This window comes from Musa acuminata, chromosome BXJ2-3 (genome assembly GCF_036884655.1).
Source record: "Musa acuminata AAA Group cultivar baxijiao chromosome BXJ2-3, Cavendish_Baxijiao_AAA, whole genome shotgun sequence".
In the NCBI taxonomy this organism is placed as follows: domain Eukaryota; kingdom Viridiplantae; phylum Streptophyta; class Magnoliopsida; order Zingiberales; family Musaceae; genus Musa; species Musa acuminata.
In genome coordinates, this window is record NC_088340.1 from 42682881 (window position 1) to 42707839 (window position 24959).

Genomic DNA, 24959 nt, shown 5'->3' on the forward strand with positions numbered 1-24959 from the left:
GAGGGACAGCAATAGACGAGCAGCCTCCTCCACTTCTTTACCAGCTTCCACTGCCGCCTTCTCCTCGCTCTGGCTTCTCCGCTGCCTCCGGTGCTGTAAAAGCAGCAGCTTTAGCGTCCTCTCCTGCTTCTCTCTTTGCCGTCTCTTCAGCTCCTCTGTGCTCAACACCTTCATTGCAGGGGCAGGAACGTTCCCAACCTGGCTATTGGAAGCAGAAGATGAAGTGGGAGTGGGTGGTGCAAGCCCCTTTCTCCTCTTCCTGTATTTGATCCCACATGCATTGCAGAGAGACTGCCAAGAAACAGAGCCAATTAACCATCAGAAACAGAGAAAAACCCATTTAAACTAAAAGAAAAGGCAATTAAATCTCTCCAGATAAACAATACAGAGGGGAAGAATAGCAGATTCAAACCGTAAAAGAGTTTGACGAGTCCCACAAATCAGTAACAAGCATTTGCTATACAAGACCATCATCGACTATAACTTCCCCCACTCCAAGCAAAACTAAGCTCTCAAAACGCAAAACCGAAGGTGGAAAGGAAACAGAGTGGGCAACCTTGGGGCCTCCAGGCCCGCTCCTCCACAGCGGTGTCTCTGACGTCCGGCAATCCGCGCAGACCCTCGGGGGGGTATGAACCACAGCATCCGCCGCCTTCACTACCGCCACCTTCACCCGCCTCCGGGTGTACCGCTTCACCGTCACTCTGCGATCGCAAAAACCGTCCATCGCAGCTCGGCGGCCGTGACGGGATCCCCAGTTCCGAGGCGCGGCGGTTCGGATCGCCGTCGACATCATTGCGCGAGGACTTCTTTTGTCGCTCCCACAGCGGCCGAAATATACGTAAGCGAAGAGGGCGAGGGTTTTTATACGCACGGGTTTTATCCTTTTTTGTTTTGCATATATACCCTTAACACATCCATATTTACGTATATAATTTAGAAATAGCATATTTATCCATTATAAATTCCCAAACAATCGCCATTATTGTTTTGGTACCAAAGCATACCATCATCTAATTTCATTTCCAAAAGAAAAGTGCATGATGAAACCCATAAAATTTCTGAGACGATGGTTGAGCCGACAAAGATCGTTAAGTGAGGAGGAGGCGTATACAGAATTCGAAGATCGTGGGGGGACAAATTCTGACAGTCGTACACAAAACAGAATATACACAAAAAGACAAAACACGTAAGCGTAGATCAGTTTTTTTTTTTGTTTTTTGAAATATTCGATCAATTTTAATCAAATTCGAATAATTGAGAAAGGAAAAAAGGTAATCATGTGGGACCCTCAACGCCTCAACAGCAAGGGACTCCGTCACGCCACGTCAGCTCAAATTAGTTGGGCTTCGTGGTGTCTCAAGGAAGACGGAGGTCGAAATCGGTTACAAAACCGTTCGAGCGACCCTGCTCTCCTTCGCACCGAACACAGCACTCCGCAATCCCGTCCTCCCCCTCCATATATGCGACTCCGTTCTCTCTCTCTCCTCGTTTGGCGAAGGTAGGACTTCTTTTGCTTCTACTACTATCGATTTTAATTCTATTACATGATCGGTAGATGTTTCTTCTCGTCTCTGTCTTCGATGATCTTTGGCAACCTTCGACCGGATTTCTGGTGATCTTCTCAAAGTTTTGTGGCAAATATGCTTCCCGGCGATGATCGGGTCGTGTTGGTTCGGGTTTCCCTCTTATACGTTGTGCAGTAATGTTGTTGACGTCACTTCGGTTTGTCTCCATTCAACAGACCATGTCAGACACAGGACGATGCAGCGAGCGCCAGTTTCTCCCACCGATGGCGACCGCCGCGGCTGTTCGATCGCATCAGACGGATCGATGGCCCGTCTCTCTCCCGTGTCTCATACCGGTGTTCAATCGCGTCACCCAATGAGGCCAGCCCGGCGATCGCGACTCCTCCCCCAGCCGCCTGCTCCATCTCCATCCCTCATCCTCTGTTTCATTCGACGAGGTCGAGTCCGCCTCCACGCCACCATAATCCGCCTCTACCTTTCCCGCTTCACCCTCCTGTGCCAGGCGAAAGCCGCCCGACAGCATCTCGGTCCGGTCCTGCGGGTACCTGAAGCTGGACTCCGTTCGGTTTCGAACAAGCGGTTTCCCGTCTTTAGCCCCGTCATGGTCGGTTCAGTGAGTATACCATTCCTCGTCTGGCTAAATTTTATTGTCTATTGCATTTGTACAAATAATTAATATTCTTAGTCTTTTTTTCAAAGCCGTTAATACATTACATTAAAATAGTTTAGGTGCATTTACTTAACTATCCAGAAGATTTACCTGTTTAGGTTTTGTGCATTAGTTTACAGAATGGCCATATTTTCTTGCTGTGGGAGCACCAATATCAACGTTGTCGACTGATCATATCATACATATTTTAATGCTGTCCGTCCGATCTGAATCATCTGATGGTTCACGTGTCCATATTTGCTCTGCCAAGTTTGGCAAGTGACGCAAATAATTGAAAGTTCCGTGAATAATGGGCCTTTGGCAGTATCATTAGGCCTTAGCCTAATCGTACGACCTGATTTGATAGCATAGTTATGGGCCAAGCCCAACTATACGTCACGAATACGAAAGCCATTAAACAAACGTACGGTTGGATATGCTTTACTTTGAGGACAAAGCATCAGAAACCACGTGTCCACCTGCACATCACCCAAATCCATCACGTAAAGTTCAGTGGCATCCGAAAACCAGGGGCGTCATGGGTGGTCTTCCAAAACCAGGCGTCGCTTCGAAGGAGTCCACTGCCTTCTTATATTTGTTCGCCGGTGCAGCCGAAGTGGCCAGCGCAAGCAATAGGCTGCAAGGCGACAAGGAACGGGAGATGATCGGGTCTCTGGAAGCTCTTGGTATGGGGCTGGGTTGGAAAACCCTACCGCCCCGCCATGTTTGTCTTACATGGAGTGAGGTCTTTTCCAATGCCGCCCATGCCAATGGTTTCCAGGGACCCCTCCCTTTCCCCCTCTGAGTCTTTTGAGGATTGGTGTGACATGTTATGGTAAAGAAGGCGCCGGGAGGAGGGAGAGGAAGCACAGGGATTCCTACAAGCTGTGGGGATGGGGGCATCGGCATGCCCATACCTGCTCTGGCTGAGAGATGCAGGTTGATGGTGCTTGCCGATCCCTCCCATGCCGATGGTTTTTAGGAGCTCCTTCCTCTCCCTTGCCCCTTTTGTAATGCTCGTACGTTAAGGATGCGGCTTACAGTAAGAACAGCTGTTCTTATTTCTCTTAGCTTTTCTTCTTTCGTATTTTGATTGTGTGTAGTAGTGTGTTGGTGGCTGCTCTGTTTCCGAACACAAGCAGGTTCTTGGCAGGTGGCTGTTTCTATCTATTGGTGTTGGAGTATACGTTGGGGAGGTACTTTGGTACTCGTTGCTGCCACATAAAATCTTAAGATGCCTATAATTGATGCGTCTTCTATGATGTGCCTGTCTCACAAGACTTTAGGATACAAAGCCTAAGTGATTCATTGTAAGGCTGACATAATTTTTTGAGGCCATTAATGATTGCTGTATGAGTTTATTTCAGGGATAGTGCACGCAGACATAGGCGGGATAGGTGCGTGCTGTAGTTGCACAAAGACGAGTTACCAAGGATGAACTGATCACACAATTGTCTCAATAGAAAGAAACAAAATCTCGGAGGGCACGAGTGGGAGTTCACTTCGATGTGGATGTGTGCATAAACACACAAGATTTTTTTTGTACCCTCTTCATTTTATGGTCAAATGGACATCTCTTTCTCTTCGTAGGCTTGACATGGAAATCTGAAGGGTAATCGCTATCTGATGTTGTGGTATTGACCTTATACATGTATTCTGGCATCACCCTTATATTGTGGTGTAAATGAGTTGAGTGTACTACCCACCTCGAACATCCACATTGGCATGTTTCATATAAATCAAATAATCTATGCCGAGTGCGTTCTTCATCTCCAACTTAAAGACGCTCTATCACAGTCAAACTTGCCCAGAAAAAACTCGATTGAGATCTTCTGTGGCCAGACGCTAATACATCTCTGGTGCTGCCAATTTTCCCGGAATAGGTAGCAGGTGATATGATATTTAACCATACACACACTGGGATAGCTGAAACATCATTGATCTGCTTCAAAATAGGAGAGAGCTTTACAGAGGCATCCTCCTTTGAAGCACAGAATGCACCAAGTGTATTCCAAGTGGCAGTCATCGAATCAACCTCTTATGGTTTGAGGCACTGCTGCTCTGTTTCAATTATAAGAATGTCAAGGTGACCAAAACATGTTCCTGATCTCTGATCAGTAGAGCTCCTCGAATCAAAATTCAGCCTATGTTAACAAAATGAGTCAAATTACACACAGCGACTCAACTTGTAATTGGATCTCATAATTTACTATCAGATCCTCATTAATAGATTGTGTGGCAGTCTCTGTTCCTTGAAAAGAAATGGAGCTAATAAGTTAATGTTAATCATCTCTTGTGTTTTATACATTATTTGTGATGTTCTGTGGCATATGATAAAAGTTCCAATTTTGTGCCTTATTCAACGTACAAGATATTGTCATAGCTACTACATACATACATATACAAAAGAGAGAGAAAGAGAGAGAGAGAGAGAGAGATATGCTACTTGTCATCAAAATAATGAAAGAAAGAGAGAAAGACAACTTGGACATGCCTTGTGATGAAAGAATGAAACCAGGTGCATGTGGAAATAAACACTTTCTTTATTGAGGCATCTAGCTAATCTCTTCACATGCATAACAAAAACAAAAAATCTAATCAATTACTTCCAAGATCTTTCTTATGTTCTTGCATGTTGGAACAGAGCTAAGCTGGCACACAAGTAGAGAGAGATGTCACTTCACTCGAGCCACATGAGGGAGTCCCTTCACCAAACCCTGTGATGAATCATTTAAGCTTGGAGTCATCAAAATGATGTTTCCATGGCAAGCGATAAAGAAACATGATTTGGTGGAACATTAACAGCTCTGTTTCTAGAAGCAATTTTATTAGCAATTTCTGATCTTGTGCACAGGCCATGGAGGAATATATAAAGGTAAACTAGCCATGGTTGGAGACAACCAGCACCAATAAACTAAGCAAGAGAGCAAGGGGATGGAGAGACCTTCCTTCACCATGTTGCTGCTGCTGCTCCTGCTAATTTTAGCTGCTTCTGTTCATGGGATCTCAGTAAGCCATGCTAATGGAGGTGAGCTCTGTCTTCAACCACGGTTGCCCATTTTTCTGGTTGAAACTTGCCCCTGCTTTCTCCTTGTTCCCTGTGTCTTCTTCCTATTTGCAGATGAAAGAACAAGGGTTTTAGGTGGAAGAGTCGGAGACCCACCTCCTTCTCCTTTGGCCAGTCCTTCAAGGCGTTACTTCCCACCCCATGCAGAATCGCCATGCTAATGTGTTGCTCAGTATATGTCTCTGTTCATGTGCTCCTACTGAAGTGCTATGTGAGGTGTCGTGGACTTATTATTATGAGGAAGATGAAATCCATAATTATTATGTGAACATCTTTGATCATATGACAATGTTCCTCAATATTATAATCTTATGCATAGAAATATCTCATACAACATGTAGAACCTAAAGTTATTTGGGTGTGTATGGGATAAATAGATACAGGAAGAGACAGATAAAGTTCCTCAGAAGGATTACAGATCATAACCTCTGCATTCTCAACTCTGTTAGTAATCTCATTTCAAAGACTGATTAGTTGTTGTAGTGGTAAACAAAGAAGATGATAAGGTTAGTGGGAGGGAGGGAGTTTTTCCTTGACGAAGGCTGGCGCTATGTACTTTGAATCCATCTGCTAGTGTTTGTCAGAGTCCACTGAGCTCCCACAGAGCAGACGTAGTCACACAAGCACACACCGACAGGGATGAGACGTCTTCCCCTGTTGCGAGGTCAAGGTACGGTCATCTCAACTGTACCCTCTACTTTAAAGCAACATAAAGGAAGACATCAATGCGACTGCCAAATCTCTGTCTCATCCGTTGAATATTCCCCGTCACCAAACATTAATGACACTGCAAATTGTCGTTCGCAGTAAACGAAGCCATGACACTAACAAAATCCTCTAGCAAGTAGTCTCATCTTCTTCATCATCAAGAGGGAAAAGGAAGTGCACACTAAGAGACATCGAGAGAGAGAGAGAACAGAGAACAGAGAGGCGAAGGTAGATGGATATGTCGGACCAGGAAACTTGATTCCCCGCAGTGCAACGTGACTCCCCCGTGAGATCCGCTTGGAGAGGGCGCCTGCAAAGCTCTTTGGACTGCTTTGTTTGTTCTTGGCGGGCTTCCTCTGCTCATGTGGCGTCGAGGTAGCTCAGCACGAGGAGGGAGGATCGCCTCTTGCCGCTGCATCTGCGTCCACCTCCTCCAGCATCGCCGGACTTTGGCCAGAACACCTTCGCCTCCATGAAGGGAAGAAGAAGAGTCTGGCAGCTGAAGTAAGACAACCAAGCAAAAGCTCAAGTTGACAAGCAACCTTAGAAGAGGAGGAGGAGGTCAGAAAGAATAAAGGGAGTTAGGCAGGAGACCATGTAAAGAATATATACATATATATAGTGAATGAGAGAGAGAGAGAGAGAGAGAGAGTTTAAAGGAGTCTGGGATTAGGGGGTGGGGAGGATGTTTGTGGGAAATGCAAACCGCACTTGCACGGATTTCAAAGAAGAAGAAACTACAGATCCTACAAGAGTTAGTGTGGATGACAACTGATCCTTGAGATTTGTACGTCTTGCTCGATTAGGTGCTTAGAAAAGAAGTAATGATGCAGCATCCACCTCGTTCTAACATCAATATTATACGTATCCATGCAAACATGGCATAGGATTCACGCTTCATGACAGTGTGGGTCGCTTGAGGTCAGGCACAGAGCATGGGAGGACCCAATTGGGAAGGACGAGTCCCCTGCTGAGTGACAAAAAGTTAGGACTAGTGGCCAAAATAGGAGATTCTCTCCTTCGTTGGGACGGCTTTTTGGCTCACTAAAACCCCATCCATCCGTCCTCTACCGAGTTCTTAATCCGACATCCTCTCTCGACCAAATCCACGCTAGCTTTGGTGGTCTCCATTCTTAATCCCAAGCACGGCATCCGCTCCTTTTGATGAGCCTTCACGTCATCGGCACGCATCAATCACATCAACATAAATGTTTCATAGTTATTTGTCGATATAATATTAACATTATTGGTTTGTACATATGTATATATATATTATATATAGTGTTTTCATGGAGGGGATGAGATCGCAGGGGAGGGGTGACGTAGGTAACGTGATCAATCATTGGGCACACGAACGGCCCCCACTCGTGGCAAGGCCTCTGGGAGCGTGCCATTTGTCGAGGGGAGAGAGAGGACACGAGGGCGCACCAACGTTCGGTGATGATCGACTCATGATCATCCAGTTGTCTATAATTTCTATTCCGATGACAAAAGGATGGAGAGATTAAATGGAGTGGTTATGTAGACGTCGATGGGAGGTGATTAGTCTCTCCTGATCACTGACATTAAAGTCTAATTGAGATCAAAATTGATATAAGCATAATTTTTTTGTTGTCCTATAATTATTTTCAGACATTACTGAAATGTATGTGCCCTATAACCATTTTCGATCGTTATCGAAATATATATCTTCGATATCACATAATAATATTGTTTTACCTTCTAGAGCTCCTGAATTAACTTGTGGATATTGATAGGAAGATATTATTATTTTTCTTTGAATACATATGATGTGTTTAGACAAAGAAATTTTTTGTTTAAAAAATTAAGTTTTTATTTTTTTTTAATATTTTTTATTATTATTATTTTTAAAAAAATATTACTCTTAGCTTCTATCCCACTAATTATCACCTCAGTCCTATCATATCGTCACCTCATCCATTGAAATCATTGCTCTCATCATCTTTCTTCATTATCATCATAATATGTATTGTTGCTATAGTTTTCATCGTAACCTCCATCTCAAATGCCTCTGGCTATATCATATTTCATAAGGATGTTCTCAACCCTCTCATTTGCCATTGATTTTCAAATCTTTCCACGAGCAAAAGTGCCCTCACTCTCTCTTGCTCATCGATATCACTTGATCAAAGAGCATATTAGCTTATGAAAGAGGTGAGAACGATACTTGATATGATGAGCTATGCCAACGAGGAGAGAGGGGATGCCCTATCGTGGCCACCTCTTTCTCTTTCGTCAAGGTCAATAACAAAACCTTAGTAATGCTTTGATAATGACGAATGAGGGTGAGGCCAATGAACAAACAATCACGCGAAGGTGAAGGAGCACCGTGACATCCTATGTTTTTTTTTTAGTTTACCCTTAGATAAATACACATGTCGGTGCATTAAATTCCATTCAGATAGTTTTTTTATAATAATTCAAAGCATTATATTTTAATAATATTTATTTACTTATTCCAATATCTTACTGCTATTTTGGACGTAATATGATCCTGGAAAGCGACGAATGGAATCACCTGTGGGTGTGGCGGCCGCCGCGGCGTTCGACGAATCGGTAGGCGACAACAGCCCTTCCGAATGCCCTCTCCGATCAAAATTCTCTGCTTCCGTCGACAGCGTGGCGACACGACCGCACCGCATCGATCCGAAGATTCCCGGTGGCGCGACGTCAAAGAATCCCGATGAGACCCCGTCGATGGAGCTAAAGACCGACAGAACAATCCAAACGCAACAATGGACATACGAGTCGACCACCACACCCAAGATTCTGTCCGCCACCATCGCCCCCATCTCCCAGCCGCCATCGAAGAGTTCGTACCTTGAGATCAAACCGCTGTAAAGATAACTGATGATTCGGGTTCCTCAGAAATGGATAGAGGAGGAGGACATGGTGGTGGCTTTCTTCTTCGCTCTGCTTTCAACAGCTTCTGGCCAAGTTGCGACAGTGCCATATCAATCCCTCACGCGATCTCTGCCATTGTGTCACCTCCACTTCGCTTCTGTCATCCGATATCATGATCCAGCGAGTGCCGTAAGGAATCCATCCGGAGCTGCTTTTGGCATGCCAAGAGAAATGTTCTAGTTTGAGCCTCGAGCACACCTCTTTTCTACTCACTCCTATAAGTAGGAGTGTGGAATCCTTCATCCTACTTCTTGAGAGTGTCACTTCTCCCTCGGTGGTGGTGAGAAGCAATGGAGGCTGTCAGGTGATGCTGTTGACAGAAGATAGAGAGCACAGATGGTGACTTGCAAGCTCTTCTGCATCTCACTCCTTTGTGCTCTCTGTTCTTCTGGCATCACCTTCCGCCCCTCGCTGCACATCATCCGACACAACCCCACTGTTCTATTGCTTACGACTCATCAGAGACTGCCATGGGAATCCACCTTCTTTATTCTATGTGTTCTGACCACCATCTGATTTCTTCTTCATCCAGATCACATGAAGGCATGAGTTGTAATCAGACTTCCTCTGTAACACCAACTTCCTTTACGGTGGCCGAGACGTGGAAGAACTCGGTGGTGGTGTCCGAGAAGAAGAAGAGGCAGCACATCGCCACACTGCTCGCCAGCATCGGAATCGGCCCAAATATCCAGAGGAAGAGAGTGAAGGACAGGTAGAAGGCCCTGAGCCCCGGCGACCAGAAGAAGCTCCCCCGGTTCAAGCTACGGGCCACGTAGTCGGCCGGCACACCGCCGGCTTCACCCGTCGTCACTAGGAAGCTGGCGTGGGCGTAGTAGCGTATGGACTGGACGTTGCCGAGGAAGGCGAGGATGAAGCAGAGGGAGATGGTGAAGTACTTGATGGTGTAGGCGGCGGGGGACTCGTTGCCGTAGAGGAAGAGGGAGGCGGACGCGGTGGTGGTGGTGAGCCTCACGAAGACGCTGATGACGGAGGTGAGGGTGATGGCGGTGGTCGCCAGCACGGTGGACGCCATGATGTTGTTCCTCAGCGTCTGCACTGCCAGCACGCCGTTCTGCGTCGTGTCCTGCATGCACGTGCTCAAAGGCCATGAATTCGATCGGAACTCCCCGCAGAAGAAAAAGGGAGGAGAAGGAGAGGAAGAAGAGATGGAGACTCACGGTCATCATGGCTCGCACCCAGCGTTCCCTCGCCTGAGCGTTGAGGCCGATGACGGTGCGCTTGGGATCTCTGGCGATGGTGAAGAGGAGCCACGGATGGTAGGTGGCCAGTAACAGCAGACCCAGGGGAACCATCACCATGTCCAAGGACTTCTCCTCCATCTCCTTGTCGTCGCTCTTCTCAATGTGGCAGCTCAGAAGACGAAGACGAAGACGAAGAAGAACAAGCGTTTGCAGTCTGAGAAGAATCAAAGAAAGGGATACGCCACAGGGCATTTAGTTTGACTGCGGCCTTCTTTTCTGTGCCAGATGAATCCATACTTCAATATTAAGTGCGTTGGATTCATCTGCCCTTCATAGTTCTTCGAGTTGACCTTATCAGATCGAGTTGCCGCCGAGGTAGATCTCTAGAGAGAAGGAAATAAATAAAGCATATTGAAGCACTTTCTTGGGCCAATTTTTGTCCAAAAAAATAAAAAAAAAACCTTAATTTTCACTTCCCTTTATTTTATTTTCGATAGCATCCCCTTTTTTTTGTTTATTTCGGCCAACCTCTACTTCTTCTGCCCCCTCATCGTCGTTTGTAGATGGGGTGGACGCAATGGTCGTGAAGGTCGAGCGGGAGGGCGGGGATTGAGAGAATGAGAAGCATGACACTTTATACATGGATGATGTGGTGAAATGACGTCGTGACTACTATCGTTAGATAAGCAACATGGGGGAGGAGGGGTAACTATAACCACCGAAGCAGCAAGTGCATACCGATAACCATCAGGCCGATCGTTGACAACCACAATGATGGATATAAGGCAAAAAAGGCGATTGAGATAAGGACGAGGGTGAAGACGACGAACAAAGAATGATATGACAACAATGTTGGATGGATGATGGATGAAGGCACTAAAGAATAAGAGAGACGAAAAAAAAAAAAAAAAAACAGATACAAGTAACAAAGGCGGTGAAGAAAATAAAGACCAAGAGTAATATCATCTTCTAGAAAATAAAAACCACTCTACCAAAACGCAACGCTCCACAGAAGAAAAAACACTTGAGTTTTTTTTTACTTCTTTCTTTTTACTCACAAAATAACATAATAAGCGTGAAATAATTTAGTAAATGAATCAGCAGATTGTGGCACCTCCAAGAAATCTTAACTTACTTTCGAAGGATAAAAAAAATCATCATTTTTGGTACGCTATAAAGCAGACATGTTGAGTGCGTTTCTAATTTGTAAGTAATGAAGACTCTGAACCTGTTTGCTTGTTTGAGTTGACCGGTGGCATTTGTTTGACATCTTGCATTACACAGGTGATTCCAAAACCGATGCAGCCCGTTGCCGTGTTACGAGAGCCATATACAAGGCACCCAAACTGACACTCATTGACGCAGCTTATCATGCAGCCGGCATAGCGTTAACCATCCATCCTCGACGTCACCTGCACCACAAAAATTGGTATATTGAACCGAACAAGTGCAGCATGCAACTTTGCATCATGAAAAGTATTTTGTGGCTTTTCTAGTTTTGCATGGAGGTTTTATTGATTCATTTATTAGACAGGTTCAGCAGTTTCATTGCTGGATAAGCATAACCAACAAAAGTGTTTGATCCTTTCTTCTTCTCTGTTTGGTAGCCAAACCACAATTTGTTAATATATCTGTTATCAAATGACCTTCATTTATATTTGCAATCAAAATGTGAAGAGACAGAGATAGCTTGAAGTGAAAAAAAAGACGATTTGCACCATCATCCTTGCTACCAGTTTGTAATTGAATTTGACTTGTTCTATGAAAGGCTTACTTGAACAAGATATTGACACAAACTCATCACAATGCAAAATCCAGCCCTCCTAAGAAGATCATATGATAAACTGTGTTAGTTTGACTGTAACAGGTATTTGGATATTCAACTTAATTAAAAATAAGGCCTAACAGTACAAGTAAATCGATCATTATTTAGGTATTTTGTAGCAAAGACCTTCGGATTACTATGATCAAGTCAGAAAACATTATAGATCACCTAAGGTAGAAAGTGTAAGTATCAGCTAAAAGGTCTCGTACCATAAGTTGCTTTGATTTTGCTCCTTCCTAATTCATCCATAATTTCAATACTCTATCCTTGCCACCAGATGCCACTTTTTCACCATCTGGACTCCAGTCCACGGAGAAAACCTGGGGAGGAAGATGAAAAGGCTTTGATGCTCAATAATGGAGATTCACATTCCTAAACTCACTAGGTTTCTTGAAAGAGCAGTACCTCGTCGGCATGACCTGGTAGGTCTTGTTTCAACTTCTGTGTTCGAATATCCCAGACCTGGTTCATAAACCACCAGTGTGAACGAAACAAAAGATCAAGAAGGGGCATGAAGACCATGCTCTTGTCATTACATAGCAACATTACAAGATAAATCTTACAACGCGATATATGTTACTTTATATTAGCCTGAGATGAACAATTCCAAAACAGCATCAACAAAAAATGTGTCATGTTAAAAAAGGCTAAAATACCAAAGTTACAATTTGTGAGTACATCAAGCTGTTACAAGAAAAACCAAAATATATATATGAACATCTGGTGGTCAAAAAAGAAATGAATTTAGGTTTTAATGATACTCTAAAATCACAAGTAACAAGATGCAAAAGCTACCTTCAGAGTGGAGTCTTTGCTTCCACTAAGTAGAAGCCTACTGTCAGCAGACCAGCTGTTGCAAAATAAGTAATGTTACCAACTGCTGTGGCAGTATCAAAAATGAAAGTAACAACACAGAAGAAAAAACATGCTGGACCTGATTTGGTACACAGGACCAACATGTCCACGGAATGAAGCAACAAACTTCCCTGTAATACCATTCCATAACTTGACAGATTTGTCAAAGGAGGCACTAGCCAACCATTGTCCATCCGGTGAAAAGTACACATGGTTTACAAGCTGGATTAAAGACATCAGCTGGTTAGTAAAATGTCCTATGGGCAAACTTAACTTTTAGGTAATAAAAAATCTCGACTGTACTAGAAATTATTATCGTTTAGGCTAATTCATGAAAAGCTTGAAGATACTCAGCATTTCGGAGCAATATATAAATCAACAACATGAAGCCTTATATGAAAACAGGAAACAAATATCTATACTAATTGCTTACCAGATTATCCTTAAAATTTATAATACTAGTGGAGAAAGTTGACAAAACTCCAGAAAATAATTTCTAAAAAGATCAATGAATGATTTAGTATTAACCTGTTGATGACCAGTCATGCGTGCCTTTGGGTGCTTACTCAATGCAGGTTCCCAGAGAAACATAGTAAAATCATCAGAACCCGAAACCAGCCTCTCAGGAGCATTACCTTTCATCTGGTTGTATCTAGCAAGAGCTGCCTAAGTTAACAAACAAGATGAGCCTTATCAGTTAACTATCAGAAGGTTAAATGTTCATCATTGTTCATATCAAAGAAATATCATGCTAAGCACCATTCTCCCTTTTACAGAAGGTATCATGGTTCCATTAGTACATGTGCTGGCAATTAAAGGTAAGGGGGAATTCACCGGCTAGTAAAATAGATGCAGTACCTCTTTCATTTCCTCTGGTGATGAATATGTTTTTCTGGTGTGATCAAATGCTCCTGTGCGGAGAATATATTCAGTGCTCAAAGCTAGGGAATTAACCCAATGGCCATGTCCCTGAAATCCACATTGTCATCTAAAAGGTGACTAAACAATGCTGAAATTTATGCAGGTAATCTCAGCAAGCTAAGTTGAAGGTTAAAACTATATTAATTTTTAAGGAAAAGTGCACATATGTAGTCAATGAACCTTTTTACCATAAAATGATAAACTCTAGATTTTGCTCCGTAACCAATTTAAATAACTCATCAATAATTTTGTAAGCTTTTTCATAAAATACCAGCTTGAAACATTATAGTTGAATGCTTATTGTAGTCACCAAATTAGGAAAGAAAAGAAAGGCACACAATAATACAGCCCTGATAGAAAATTAATAGTTAGAAAAGATGTATCATTTGGTCAGGATATAGATCAGGTGAAAAAAGGCCCAGTGTGCATGTTATATAGGCAAAAAGAAGAGAAAAGGCTCTGGAACCACAAAACAAAAGACAATTTGCAGGCAAGCATCCTATAACACCCACAAATCATTTCAAGTGTTGATGTGGACTCATCTGAAAACTAAAGAACCAAAAGCTTTTTCACACTATTGGAACAATTTCGACTGACATCTAACTTAATATCCAACATAGTGTTCAACTCATTTCCAAGACATGACCACTGTACCACAAATAAACAGAGTACATACTTCAAGTTGAAATAAATTTGTATTTCAAGACATAATATAGGTCAACATGCAACTATATGAGAATGATATTTGAGCTTGAAAATTTTAGTTCCACATTTAATGAGATCTTCTTCGGTTGGAAGGAGTTGCTTACAGACATAGGGGTGAAGATAAGAATTAACAAAATCATGGCAAACCAAGAACAGTAATACAAAAAACTGTGTATGTTCAGATAATTGCACATTAAACATGCATGGACACAAGTGCATTTACTTTTATGGATGTACAACGAGTTAAAAATTTGTGCAGGAGCTGTTGATTATACTAAAATAGCTATGCATCAAATATTTTCCATTGGTTAAAAGAAAATCAGCTAATAAAAGTTAATCCTAATAAAGGACAGTTGAGGAAAATTATATCGTAATACCTTCAACTCACGGATTAACTTTCCCTGAGACGTTTCCCATACTTTGATCGTACAATCCTGAGAGCTGCATGCAAGAGTTGTGTTGTTTCAAGTATAGAAATAATAGCAACAGACATAATTTAATCAATATTTTTATGTCTTTATGATGAATTTTGAGGGAGAAATGTTCCCATCTTTGCCTAACACTGACCCAATGGTCCAAGCAAGAAAACCAAAAAACTAGCTCAAGTACAATGTAATTCCTCTTATGTATAATCCTATACTGCAAAAGGAACATGTAGAATATGACAATGCATCATAGATTACCATAACATATGAAGTCACATACTCTCAAAGCATCATGGATAATTTGCTAAATGAGAAGAAAATTGGTAAAGAAACATTCGTATGAAAATAACAAAAGCTTACATAATTCAGACCAATCCCTTTCAGTAGTTGCAACTATATACGAAAGGTTTATAGAAAATATAAGAGACAAAATTAGTGAGAAGCTACCAAAGCATGTTAGATACATGGGAATTGGGAATTAAAATATATAATAATAAGACACACAAGTGAAGCAATGAACTTTGAAGAAATGCATACCCTGTATATATCATCCCATCACCACCCCACTTTACACAGGTAACTGCCAGAGTGTGACCAGAAAGACAAATAACACACTTCCTCAAAGAAATATCCCAAATACGTGCATCCCCATCCTTACTGGAACTAACAAAACGGCGACAAGGAGCTTGCAAATGCACAGGCTCCCAGGAAATACCAGTAATCCATTTCTTGTGTCCCTGCCAGTTGATAATGTTACCAAATACATCTTGTCACCAGTCACAAATTTGTAATAAGTGCACATAAAAATATAAATGTCTGACCAAAATATGTTATAGTGGAACATTAACAAGTACAAAGATATCAACAGCAACATATTATTAGTTAAAGAAAAGAATAAAGATGAAATAAATTTTGAAAATTGGAAAAAGCAGTGGTTTTGAGAGTCATATATAGCAAATATATTTAAAGAAACAATATATTCAAATTTCTAAAAGAACATTTCTAGAGCATCAACAAGTTCCCTACAACTTGTCAAATGACTGCAGTGGAGTCGTAATTTATTGGTTTAAGGTATTGCAGATTAGAACACTTCACATGATGTGCCACTCTCGTTTTAATTGTTTTCATTGAGACATTATGCCATATATTTTACTCCAGTGATACGGTAGCAAGAAAACAGAGACCCAGCTCCCAGCCTTATTATTATTTTTACTCAGACAGCAGTTTTGCTTGAAATTTATCTTCAATGTTCAGCAGCAGCAGCAGCCTGAGGAGAAAGAACTACAAGACCATGGGGCACACGTATGATGTATCCGTTGACCCTCTATTTAAATGGTTGATTGATGGAATTTGGGATTCACACAAAAAACTGATGGAAACAACCCAATTGGATACTCAGATCAGTGTTGGAGCCACAACAATGTGAGCATGCTAACGTAAACAATGCTGCTTCTTTCTAGGGCAGCATAAACTTTTTTTTATATACTTCATAGCAGAGAATAATAAAGCAGTGATACAACAGAAATAAAAATACAAAGACATAGACATGGAGTTCTTATAATTCTGGAGCAAGAATAACAGAAATGAAATATTAATTAACTGATAGTGGCCGCTCGAATGTAAAGAATGATTATGAAAAAGCATCAGAATATCAAACTTCTGTAGCACCAATAAATGCCTGATGCTCTGAGGCTAAGTATCCAGAATGATGAAAGGATGAAATGTATGAAGCTAAAGTCAGGATTGGCCCTTGTGGTCCAGATCAACTAGTTGGATCAGACCAAATTAATTCCCTAGATAAAACAAGATCGACTAATCTGAACCAATCCTTTCTAGGAACCTATCATGGCTGATGCTTACAATCAACAAGCAAATGGGTATAAGCACAAGAATCAAGAATGATGAAAGATGAAAATGTGCAGGATATTGGTCCATGCAGTCAAAGTTGACAAAGATCAACTGGGACGATCAAGCCAAATTGGTCAAGATTAACCCTGATTGTTTGATATCAATTGATTCAAGCCTTCATCCAGAATAGACCAGTCAAGACAAATGCCTGCCATTCTTAGATCATGATTGCTAGACCCAAATAAACTAATCAGATGATTGGTGGGCAACCGATCAGCCAATCTCTAAAGCTATGGCAACCATTGAAAGGTAGTTGAAAACTTGAAATGAAAACAAACTAACATGATCCATTTATTCTTCCAAGAATGATAGAATTGGTCATGAAGAATATTTCGGTGCTATTGAATATTAACAAAAGAAGAACCATCAGTCCTATTAGTCTAAACGATATCAATTAAATCAAACAGTAAGCAATCCGCAACTGGCATTAGATTGATGCTCTTATAGTGCCACAAAACCCTTAACTTCTATAAGCAAGGAGCCCGTCTAATCTTAAATTGCATAAAGATACCAAAACAAAATTAACATCTTCCAAGTATTGTAATAAAAACTAGCATGGGCTACTAAAAAAAAAATGAATATAAGCAAATACATGTACTTACAAGAAGTGGACCACCGGACTGTTTCCCAGTTTGTGGATCCCATGTCAAAAGTTCACCAGCTTTGCTACCACTCACAAGATGTTTACCATCCGATGACCATGCAATGCAAAGCACCCAATTTTTATGACCTAAACAAATTATGAGGTAGCATTATTAAATCCTTGAATACAATAAATACTTTGGTCTAACAAAATTCAAAAAATCTCAAGTCTCAAACATATGTATTTATTCAGTCTTAGGGTTACTAATCCAGATGCTACCACTGAGAAAAGTTAAAAACATAAAAGAACTCATGGACAAACAAGGACAGTCAACCAAAACAAGAAGTTATTTAACCCTTTGATGACATCTTCCTCTTTGCTAAAAGATTAGACAACAATTTTCTGCCCATTAACCATCCAGAAGTTCGCCTGATTCTGCAAAGTTAGTGTTACATCCAAAACCATGTGTTTTTTTTTATCTTCTGTATGTTTTAGTTTGGAAGAAGCTTTTTCTTCCACAAATCAACACAAAGATAACAAATATCAGCTTCCCTTTACAGACAGAAAATAGAAGGCTGCAAGAAATAAAGTTACACCAAAGAAGTAGCAGAAATATCAATTACTACATATTCTTGGTCACATGAAAGCCTTCCAAACACAAACAAACAAACATGCTACCTCTTAGATGGACCTTTTAAGAAAATTCATAGGACAAAACTAGAAGGAAATGGTGTAGATATATGTAAAGAAGAATCATGCAGGAAATTGGGGTGAGGTATCGGAAGTTTCTTAAATTCACCTGAGCAAGTGAACAAAGGGGTCTGAGTATTAAGATCCCATAGTCGAACAGTTGTATCACCAGAACCACTGGCCAAGTTCTGTCCATCAGGGCTGAAGGAAACAGAAAGTACAGCTTCTGTGTGACCTGAATAAGATAAATTTGACCGGAGTTTAGTATAGCATAAAACTAACCATAACAAAGGTACAATTAGTAAGAATTTATCAATAACAAAAAGAATTATGCAGAACACTTAAAGCTTTTTAGAAGCTTTATTTGGCCCACATAGTAGCGATTAGCATAAAAAGCAAAATAATTGGTTCATCGGCAAACCTATTAATTTATACTCTAGACTCCCAACCATAATGGAGCTACACCAAGGGTAAATCTGAGTTGCATCTCATTTCCACCAATTAATGAAATTATTAAGTTTCCACCAAGTGGGTTCTCTCTCAAATTCCCAATGAGGTCATCAAATATAAAAACAATCATTCTTCAATCCGCAAGTTCCCTTCTAGAAAATTGAAACTAAAAAGCATCTGCCAGCAATTTCTTTGGATGCCAAGTGAAATGACAAGCATGTTTGTAGCTTCATTACTAATCTTCCAGCAATATTCAAGTCCTCATCCTAGTTACACCCCAAAACTGTCACACTAGATAACATCAGAAGATAATAAACATGTCTTGATAGAAGACAAAGTCAGTAACAAACCAGCTATAGTTGCAGAACATCGATTGACTGGACGGATTCTGAATAGTGCTTGAGGTTGGTAGACTATGCGTAGCACCTTCTCCACAGACACTGCACAGATTATACATATTAAACTGGAAAGATGAACATGATCATAAATTAAACTATTTTCCCACACTAGCAAGAAACACAATTTATTTTAGTGCAAAGTCACCATTTTGTTCAGAAGTAGATTACTGAATCTATCTAAGTAGAGATATAAAGATACCTTTGTTCTTTTGCAAATAAGAACCAAGCTGAACGATAAGCTCCTGATCTGATATGTAAAATGCATAAGGCATTTTTTCCTCCTATTAAACAGATAAAGTTCTTTGTCAGAGGATCCATGACTAAGTCAAATTTCCAAATACAGCCACATAAAGAAAGAAGAAATAAAGTGAAGTAATAACTAACAAAGAGAAAGGATGCATCAATAGTAAACGAGACAGGAGATGGTTAAGATACATTCTTTAGCAGCTTGTTGACAATTTCCTGGAGCTGTGGTGGACCAGCATTCTGTGGGAGATAGAGTGGAGCACCAAGGGGCTCTCCCTCAGGATCAGTTAAAAGGCACATTACAGTATTGCTACTGCTGATTTCCCTCCCTTCTTCCATTACTTCCATTTGACCGTAATATAACCTGGCAGAAGAAAGAAAAACAAGTCTTAAATAGCAATAGAATGAAATATAACAAGATTCTTTCTCATCCGAGATGAAAAAGAAGTGGTACTTCTTGAAAGCAATTTCTTTGATAATTTAATACAGGTTTGCATTATCCAATAAATAGAAAAACAAAGTCGATACCAGTATAATCAAACGAGCCGAAGTGCCAAAACGTCCGAGACGCTCCCGAATATTAAAATATTATAAATATATAATAATAATAAATAAACAAGGAGGAGAAGGAGGATGGAGAGGGAGTTGTTGGGGTATGGGGAGGGGCGTTGCGGTATGTTGGCAGAGGAGCAAGGAGATATCCGAGGAGCAGGAGAGGGGGCTGTCGGGGTATGGTAGGTGGGTTGCTGTCGATTGGGAGGGGAAGACGGAGGAGGAAGGAGAGGGGGTTGTCAAGGTTCGGGAGGAGGGAAGGGAGCTATCAGGTATGAGGAGGAAGAGGAGGAGGATATCGGGGAAGCTCGGGCGGATCCCAGTAATACAAATGATGGTAAATCAAATGATGCAGACCTTAATGATCGGAAGAGATGGGGAAGTGGGACGGAGAGGCGGTGGTGACGGTGGCACGCGCGCTAACAGGTGAAGGGAGACGAAGGCGTAAGAGGCTTAGGGTTTCTTTTCACCGCCGTCGAAGGGTAACGGGTCGGGCGTCAACACCTGTTAACGGGTCGGATGGATCTCGCTCGGGAATTAAAACACCGAACCCTGACCCAAATCCGACCCATTAGCGGGTTGGAAGTTGAGAATCGATCCGTGAGCTTGCGGGTCGAATCTTTTCATCCGATCCCACACTCTTGCGCAAATATCAAATAATTATTAGTAATTTTGAAAGAAAACCTCTAATCCCTTTATTATCCTCTTTTATTGATAATATTTATTGTGAAAACTCATGTCCACCACTTATATAATCATAATCAGAATTAACTTGTTTGAGTTAAAATATATATATATAAATATAAGATATCAAATACATCCCTAATAATTTAAGTTTTTAGGTTTTTGGGTATATATATATATATATATATATATATATATATATATATATATATATATATATATAAAGAAAGCTGATGCTCTAAATATAAAAAGGCTCCAACATAATCCACTAGTAATAGGGAACATGAGATCCATCGTACACGTGTTTTGCACGCAAAATTTGACCGTTCAAACGCCCATAATCAAAGTTTCGACGTCCAATTTGAAGCGCTTGAGCTTTACAAGATCTTACTGTTTCACGACAGGTTAATGGGAAGAATTTAATGACTTCTTCTTCTTCTTCTTCCTCCATGTCGTCTTCCCCCTCACTATTTCTTCGTCCTTCTTCTCCCCTTTGATTTGCAGCAGATGCGTATACCTTGTTGGCCACTTGTCGAACGTCCCCAACAGCCCCCCGCCGTCGAGAATCTCCGGTGCCAGCGAGAATCCCGTGAGAATCCTGATGTTCTTATCCCGGGGAAGGGAATCTTCGTCAGGCTCGCAGATGGACTGCACTGTATCCGAACTATCACACTCCCTTCTGTACTGCAGAACGATGCTTGAGAGCTGGTGGTCCTCCATGAACTCGTCAGGAATCGTCTGCAGTGATGATCATGTGATCTGGTAACTTAGATGCTGGATTTTACGCAGTATGAGGAAGATGCAGGCATTTACCTCAAGCATCCATCTCACGTACTTTACGTTGTTGACATGGTGGTTCATGTCCAAGTCGTTCCATTTTGGCTACACAAAACGATGGACGATGAGCTTCGACAGAACTGTAACGCTCTATTGATGAGGGGAGAACGTTTACCCACCTTCAAGTTGGAGTTGACGTACTTTGCATTGTCATCGAGCTTGTCGATCTTCTCAAGAGCTTCTTCTTGGACTGCTCTCGTTTCGGTGAACCACGGGGAGATCTCGTCTCTCACCTCTTCTGGCATCTTGGAGAGCCGCCTGGTTTGCTGGTTCATCATCACCCAAGTGCTGCTCAATCCAGTTCATGGCATCATCGGATCACAGAGAAACATCGAGGAAGAGAGAGAGAGCAAAAGAGATAGAAGTACTGTTCGTGCCTTGTAGCACGGCAGAAGACTTGCCCTGAGAAGCGACTTCGAAGCAGCCAATCTCTTCGCATCCCGTTCTTCCCTGACGCCCCAACCCATGTGTCGATCTCCACCACCTCTCCCCTGCAATCGCCTCATATATGATGCGTCTGCTAGAGAGGGCAGAACATAAGATGAGCACAAAGCAGAGATTACCAGATAGGATACTCGTCGAGAAGGACGTGCATCCTTGTGACCACCCAAATGAGATTGTTCCTCATCATGCCATGAGTAGCTCCGAATCCATCACCGAGCAGACCGGACAACCATACGTGATTCAGTGCTGTTTCCTGTCAGATTCACAGAAATCAATCATCATCTACTTTTGCTGGAACGGAAGGACCAGGTCATGTTTACCTGGAGGAGGTTGAGGATGGTCTCCAACGTTGCAGTCTTGTCAGGCCCGACCTCGTAAGATCGTATGACAACAGTCTGCCTGTATCTGACGCCACCTTCGACTATAAGACCCTGTCGAAAAGGATCTGTCAACTGCTTCTCCGTGGGAACGCTTTGCCGGATCTGCTCCGCAGTCAAGGAGGTCGCAGGATTGAAGGCGACCGCGTAAGCCACATCCAGCACTGACGGTCTTTGGACACTGAGAGCCGAGGTCGCTTGTGGAGTGTTGTTTATGCTTCCATTCTCCCTAATGGAGGAGCATTTGGTTGGGAGGTAGAGAGCACAAGAGAGAGATGCCATGGAGTTGCTGCTGCTCTTGTGATACGTGCGTGCGTGCGTGCTGCATTGTTCTTATAGATGCCTGTGGGACTCCAAAGTTGGCGGAGAGGGCAACAGATCCTTGAGCTGGTTGGCCAAAGGACAGATGACTTGTTTGTCTTTGGTAGGCATTTGGCTTCACCGATGCTTTGTGGAGTAGGAAGGAAAGGAGGGGTTCCTTTCCGGTGGTGGGAACATAGAAGATGGTGGTCCTCAGAAAGATCACCTTGAAACTTGCATTACAAGAACAAAGTAGTTTGGAAGCTCACAGGTCTCTTTCATGTCTCCTTAATTTATCTAGGATGTCACAAACACAGCCAAGATTCTGCCCAGTATATATATATATATATATATATATATATATATATATATATATATATATATATATATATATATATATATATATATATATATATATATATATACCGAACAATATATTAAACGGTATATAATACCATACCGTATCGTGCAAACGTCGAAATTTCGATACGGTATGATATTTCAATAGTTGTTGTGAACGTAATGTAGAGTTAGCTTTTTATGTCAACATTAACAACAAACTGCCCTTACTAATTCTAATGCAGAATCTTGGCTGTGCTTGTGACATAACCTAGATTCCGTGGTTCACCGAAACGAGAGCAGTCCAAGAAGAAGCTCTTGAGAAGATCGACAAGCTCGATGACAACGCAAAGTACGTCAACTCCAACTTGATGGTGGGTAATCGTTCTCCCCTCATCAACAGAGCGTTACAGTTCTGTGGAAGCTCATCGCCCATCGTTTTGTGTAGCCAAAATGGAACGACTTGGACATGAACCACCATGTCAACAACGTAAAGTACGTGAGATGGATGCTTGAGGTAAATGCCTGCATCTTCCTCATACTGCGTAAAATCCAGCATCTAAGTTACCAGATCACATGATCATCACTGCAGACGATTCCTGACGAGTTCATGGAGGACCACCAGCTCTCAAGCATCGTTCTGGAGTACAGAAGGGAGTGTGATAGTTCGGATACAGTGCAGTCCATCTGCGAGCCTGACGAAGATTCCCTTCCCCGGGATAAGAACATCAAGATTCTCACGGGATTCTCGCTGGCACCGGAGATTCTCGACGGCGGGGGGCTGTTGGGGACGTTCGACAAGTGGCCGACAAGGTATACGCATCTGCTGCAGATCAAAGGGGAGAAGAAGGACGAAGAAATAGTGAGGGGGAAGACGACATGGAGGAAGAAGAAGAAGAAGAAGTCATTAAATTCTTCCCATTAACCTGTCGTGAAACAGTAAGATCTTGTAAAGCTCAAGCGCTTCAAATTGTACGTAGAAACTTTGATTATGGGCGTTTGAACGGTCAAATTTTGGGTGCAAAACACGTGTACGATGGATCTCATGTTCCCTATTACTAGTGGTATATGTTGGAGCCTTTGTAAATTTAGAGCATCAGCTTTATTTATTTATTATTTTCAAATTATATAACGGGGTGTGATACATACCGTTTTTCGCTTTGGGGAGGGGGGGAGGGAAAGGGTGATGGATGTGTGGAGCGGTGTCATTCGATCGATCTGTTATTGCAGGCGGTGACAAAAAGATGCAGAGGAGGATGTTCTACGCGTATCTGAAACGATTGGGTTCTTTGTCGGAGCTCTCAGGAGGGGGAGAAGGCAAGGGGTGACGGATGCATGGAGCGGTGCGTTGCAGGCGGCGACAAGCGATGCAGAGGGGGATGTTCTCCGCGTATCTGAAACCGCTGGGTGTTTTGTCGGAGCGCAAGCTCGACCTGGCCAGCGCCGCCATCGCAACCTCCCTCAGCAGCGTCACCGGTTTCAGCCTCCTCGTATGTCCACCGTCCCTCCTCTCCCCATCCCTTTCTCGTCTTCTTTGCTTCACCTTTTGGGATAACAACTGTACCTCCAACACGGAGCAAAGCGGAGGACCGATCGAGTAGGTCCAAATAATGTTGGTTGGAAGCTTTTCCATGTGAAAGGGTTTGATCTTTGTTTTCCTTCGTTTCAAATGGAGCAGCGTCAAGGAGGAAGAATTCCTATAAATATAAATATAAATATATATATATATATATATATATATATATAATGATAATAATAAAATCATATATCTTAATTATTTTAATCAGTTACATGTATCTTTTATCATTGAGATCTATAAAAATTATATATATATATATTCCATTCCGTTCGGTAACAGGTGATCTGTGTATCGGTCAACTGACAGACCGGTACATACCATCCGTATCGAACGATATTATTTAAAATTATATATTTTGGTTTACAGGGTCCAATATTTCTCGGATTAATTGTTTTAAGATCTTATAAATACAAATGGAATATTAAGCTTTTACATAGTTGAGTGACATAATGAGTTTAGTCTCAACAAAGATTGTGTTTGAAGGATTTGGACTGCTTTCAGCTGTGCTCACAGCCTCATCTGATACAGCTATAATGCATCAGAATAGGAGATGATGATGATGAGTTTATTGTAATTGCTACTAAATATGTAAACATTAGGATACAATGATCAGCATAATAATAATGATCAATTTTAAGGTTCAGAAGATTTCACCACACTATATATGCAAACAATAGAATATATAGTTGATTGGAATTACAACTACTGAATACTAAGTTTTTAGCAAATTGTAGTTGCAAGAGTGATTTAACAATGTTAAT

General features: G+C 41.8%; 3 protein-coding genes and 1 long non-coding RNA gene across 6 annotated transcripts; 1 reads left to right on the forward strand and 3 right to left on the reverse strand.

Annotated features, from left to right (window-relative positions):
• Positions 1-1376: 1376 nt before the first annotated feature.
• Positions 1377-5579, forward strand: LOC135608427 (uncharacterized). The gene is made up of 3 exons (XR_010485520.1): positions 1377-1501; positions 1745-5206; positions 5300-5579. It is a non-coding gene; the product is annotated as an uncharacterized LOC135608427 (long non-coding RNA).
• A 3855-nt stretch (positions 5580-9434) lies between these two features.
• Positions 9435-10314, reverse strand: LOC103979939 (uncharacterized). The gene is made up of 2 exons (XM_009396203.3): positions 10057-10314; positions 9435-9962 (listed from the first exon to the last, which is right to left on the reverse strand). Exons 1-2 carry the CDS (start codon positions 10216-10218, stop codon positions 9435-9437), a joined length of 690 nt encoding a protein of 229 aa, XP_009394478.3. The 5' UTR covers positions 10219-10314.
• A 777-nt stretch (positions 10315-11091) lies between these two features.
• Positions 11092-20102, reverse strand: LOC135581209 (notchless protein homolog). Of its 3 annotated transcripts, none has more exons than XR_010485522.1 (16): positions 19996-20102; positions 19276-19450; positions 19040-19121; positions 18793-18882; positions 18102-18227; positions 17322-17449; positions 15349-15548; positions 14764-14827; positions 13619-13729; positions 13289-13426; positions 12840-12982; positions 12701-12755; positions 12311-12367; positions 12115-12225; positions 11855-11903; positions 11092-11492 (listed from the first exon to the last, which is right to left on the reverse strand). XR_010485522.1 is itself a non-coding variant. In XM_065101300.1 (15 exons), the coding sequence occupies exons 2-14, from the start codon at positions 19432-19434 to the stop codon at positions 12142-12144; spliced, it is 1437 nt and encodes a 478-aa protein (XP_064957372.1). In that variant the 5' UTR covers positions 19435-19450; positions 19615-20081; the 3' UTR covers positions 11092-11492; positions 12115-12141. The 3 variants fall into 3 exon arrangements, 1 of the variants encoding a protein (XP_064957372.1); XR_010485521.1 differs by having other exon boundaries at positions 19615-20081; XM_065101300.1 differs by lacking the exon at positions 11855-11903 and having other exon boundaries at positions 19615-20081.
• A 625-nt stretch (positions 20103-20727) lies between these two features.
• LOC135607638 (palmitoyl-acyl carrier protein thioesterase, chloroplastic-like) lies at positions 20728-22262 on the reverse strand. Its single transcript, XM_065099593.1, has 6 exons — positions 21924-22262; positions 21723-21856; positions 21537-21650; positions 21279-21447; positions 21136-21204; positions 20728-21060 (listed from the first exon to the last, which is right to left on the reverse strand). Exons 1-6 carry the CDS (start codon positions 22260-22262, stop codon positions 20728-20730), a joined length of 1158 nt encoding a protein of 385 aa, XP_064955665.1.
• Positions 22263-24959: the final 2697 nt, after the last annotated feature.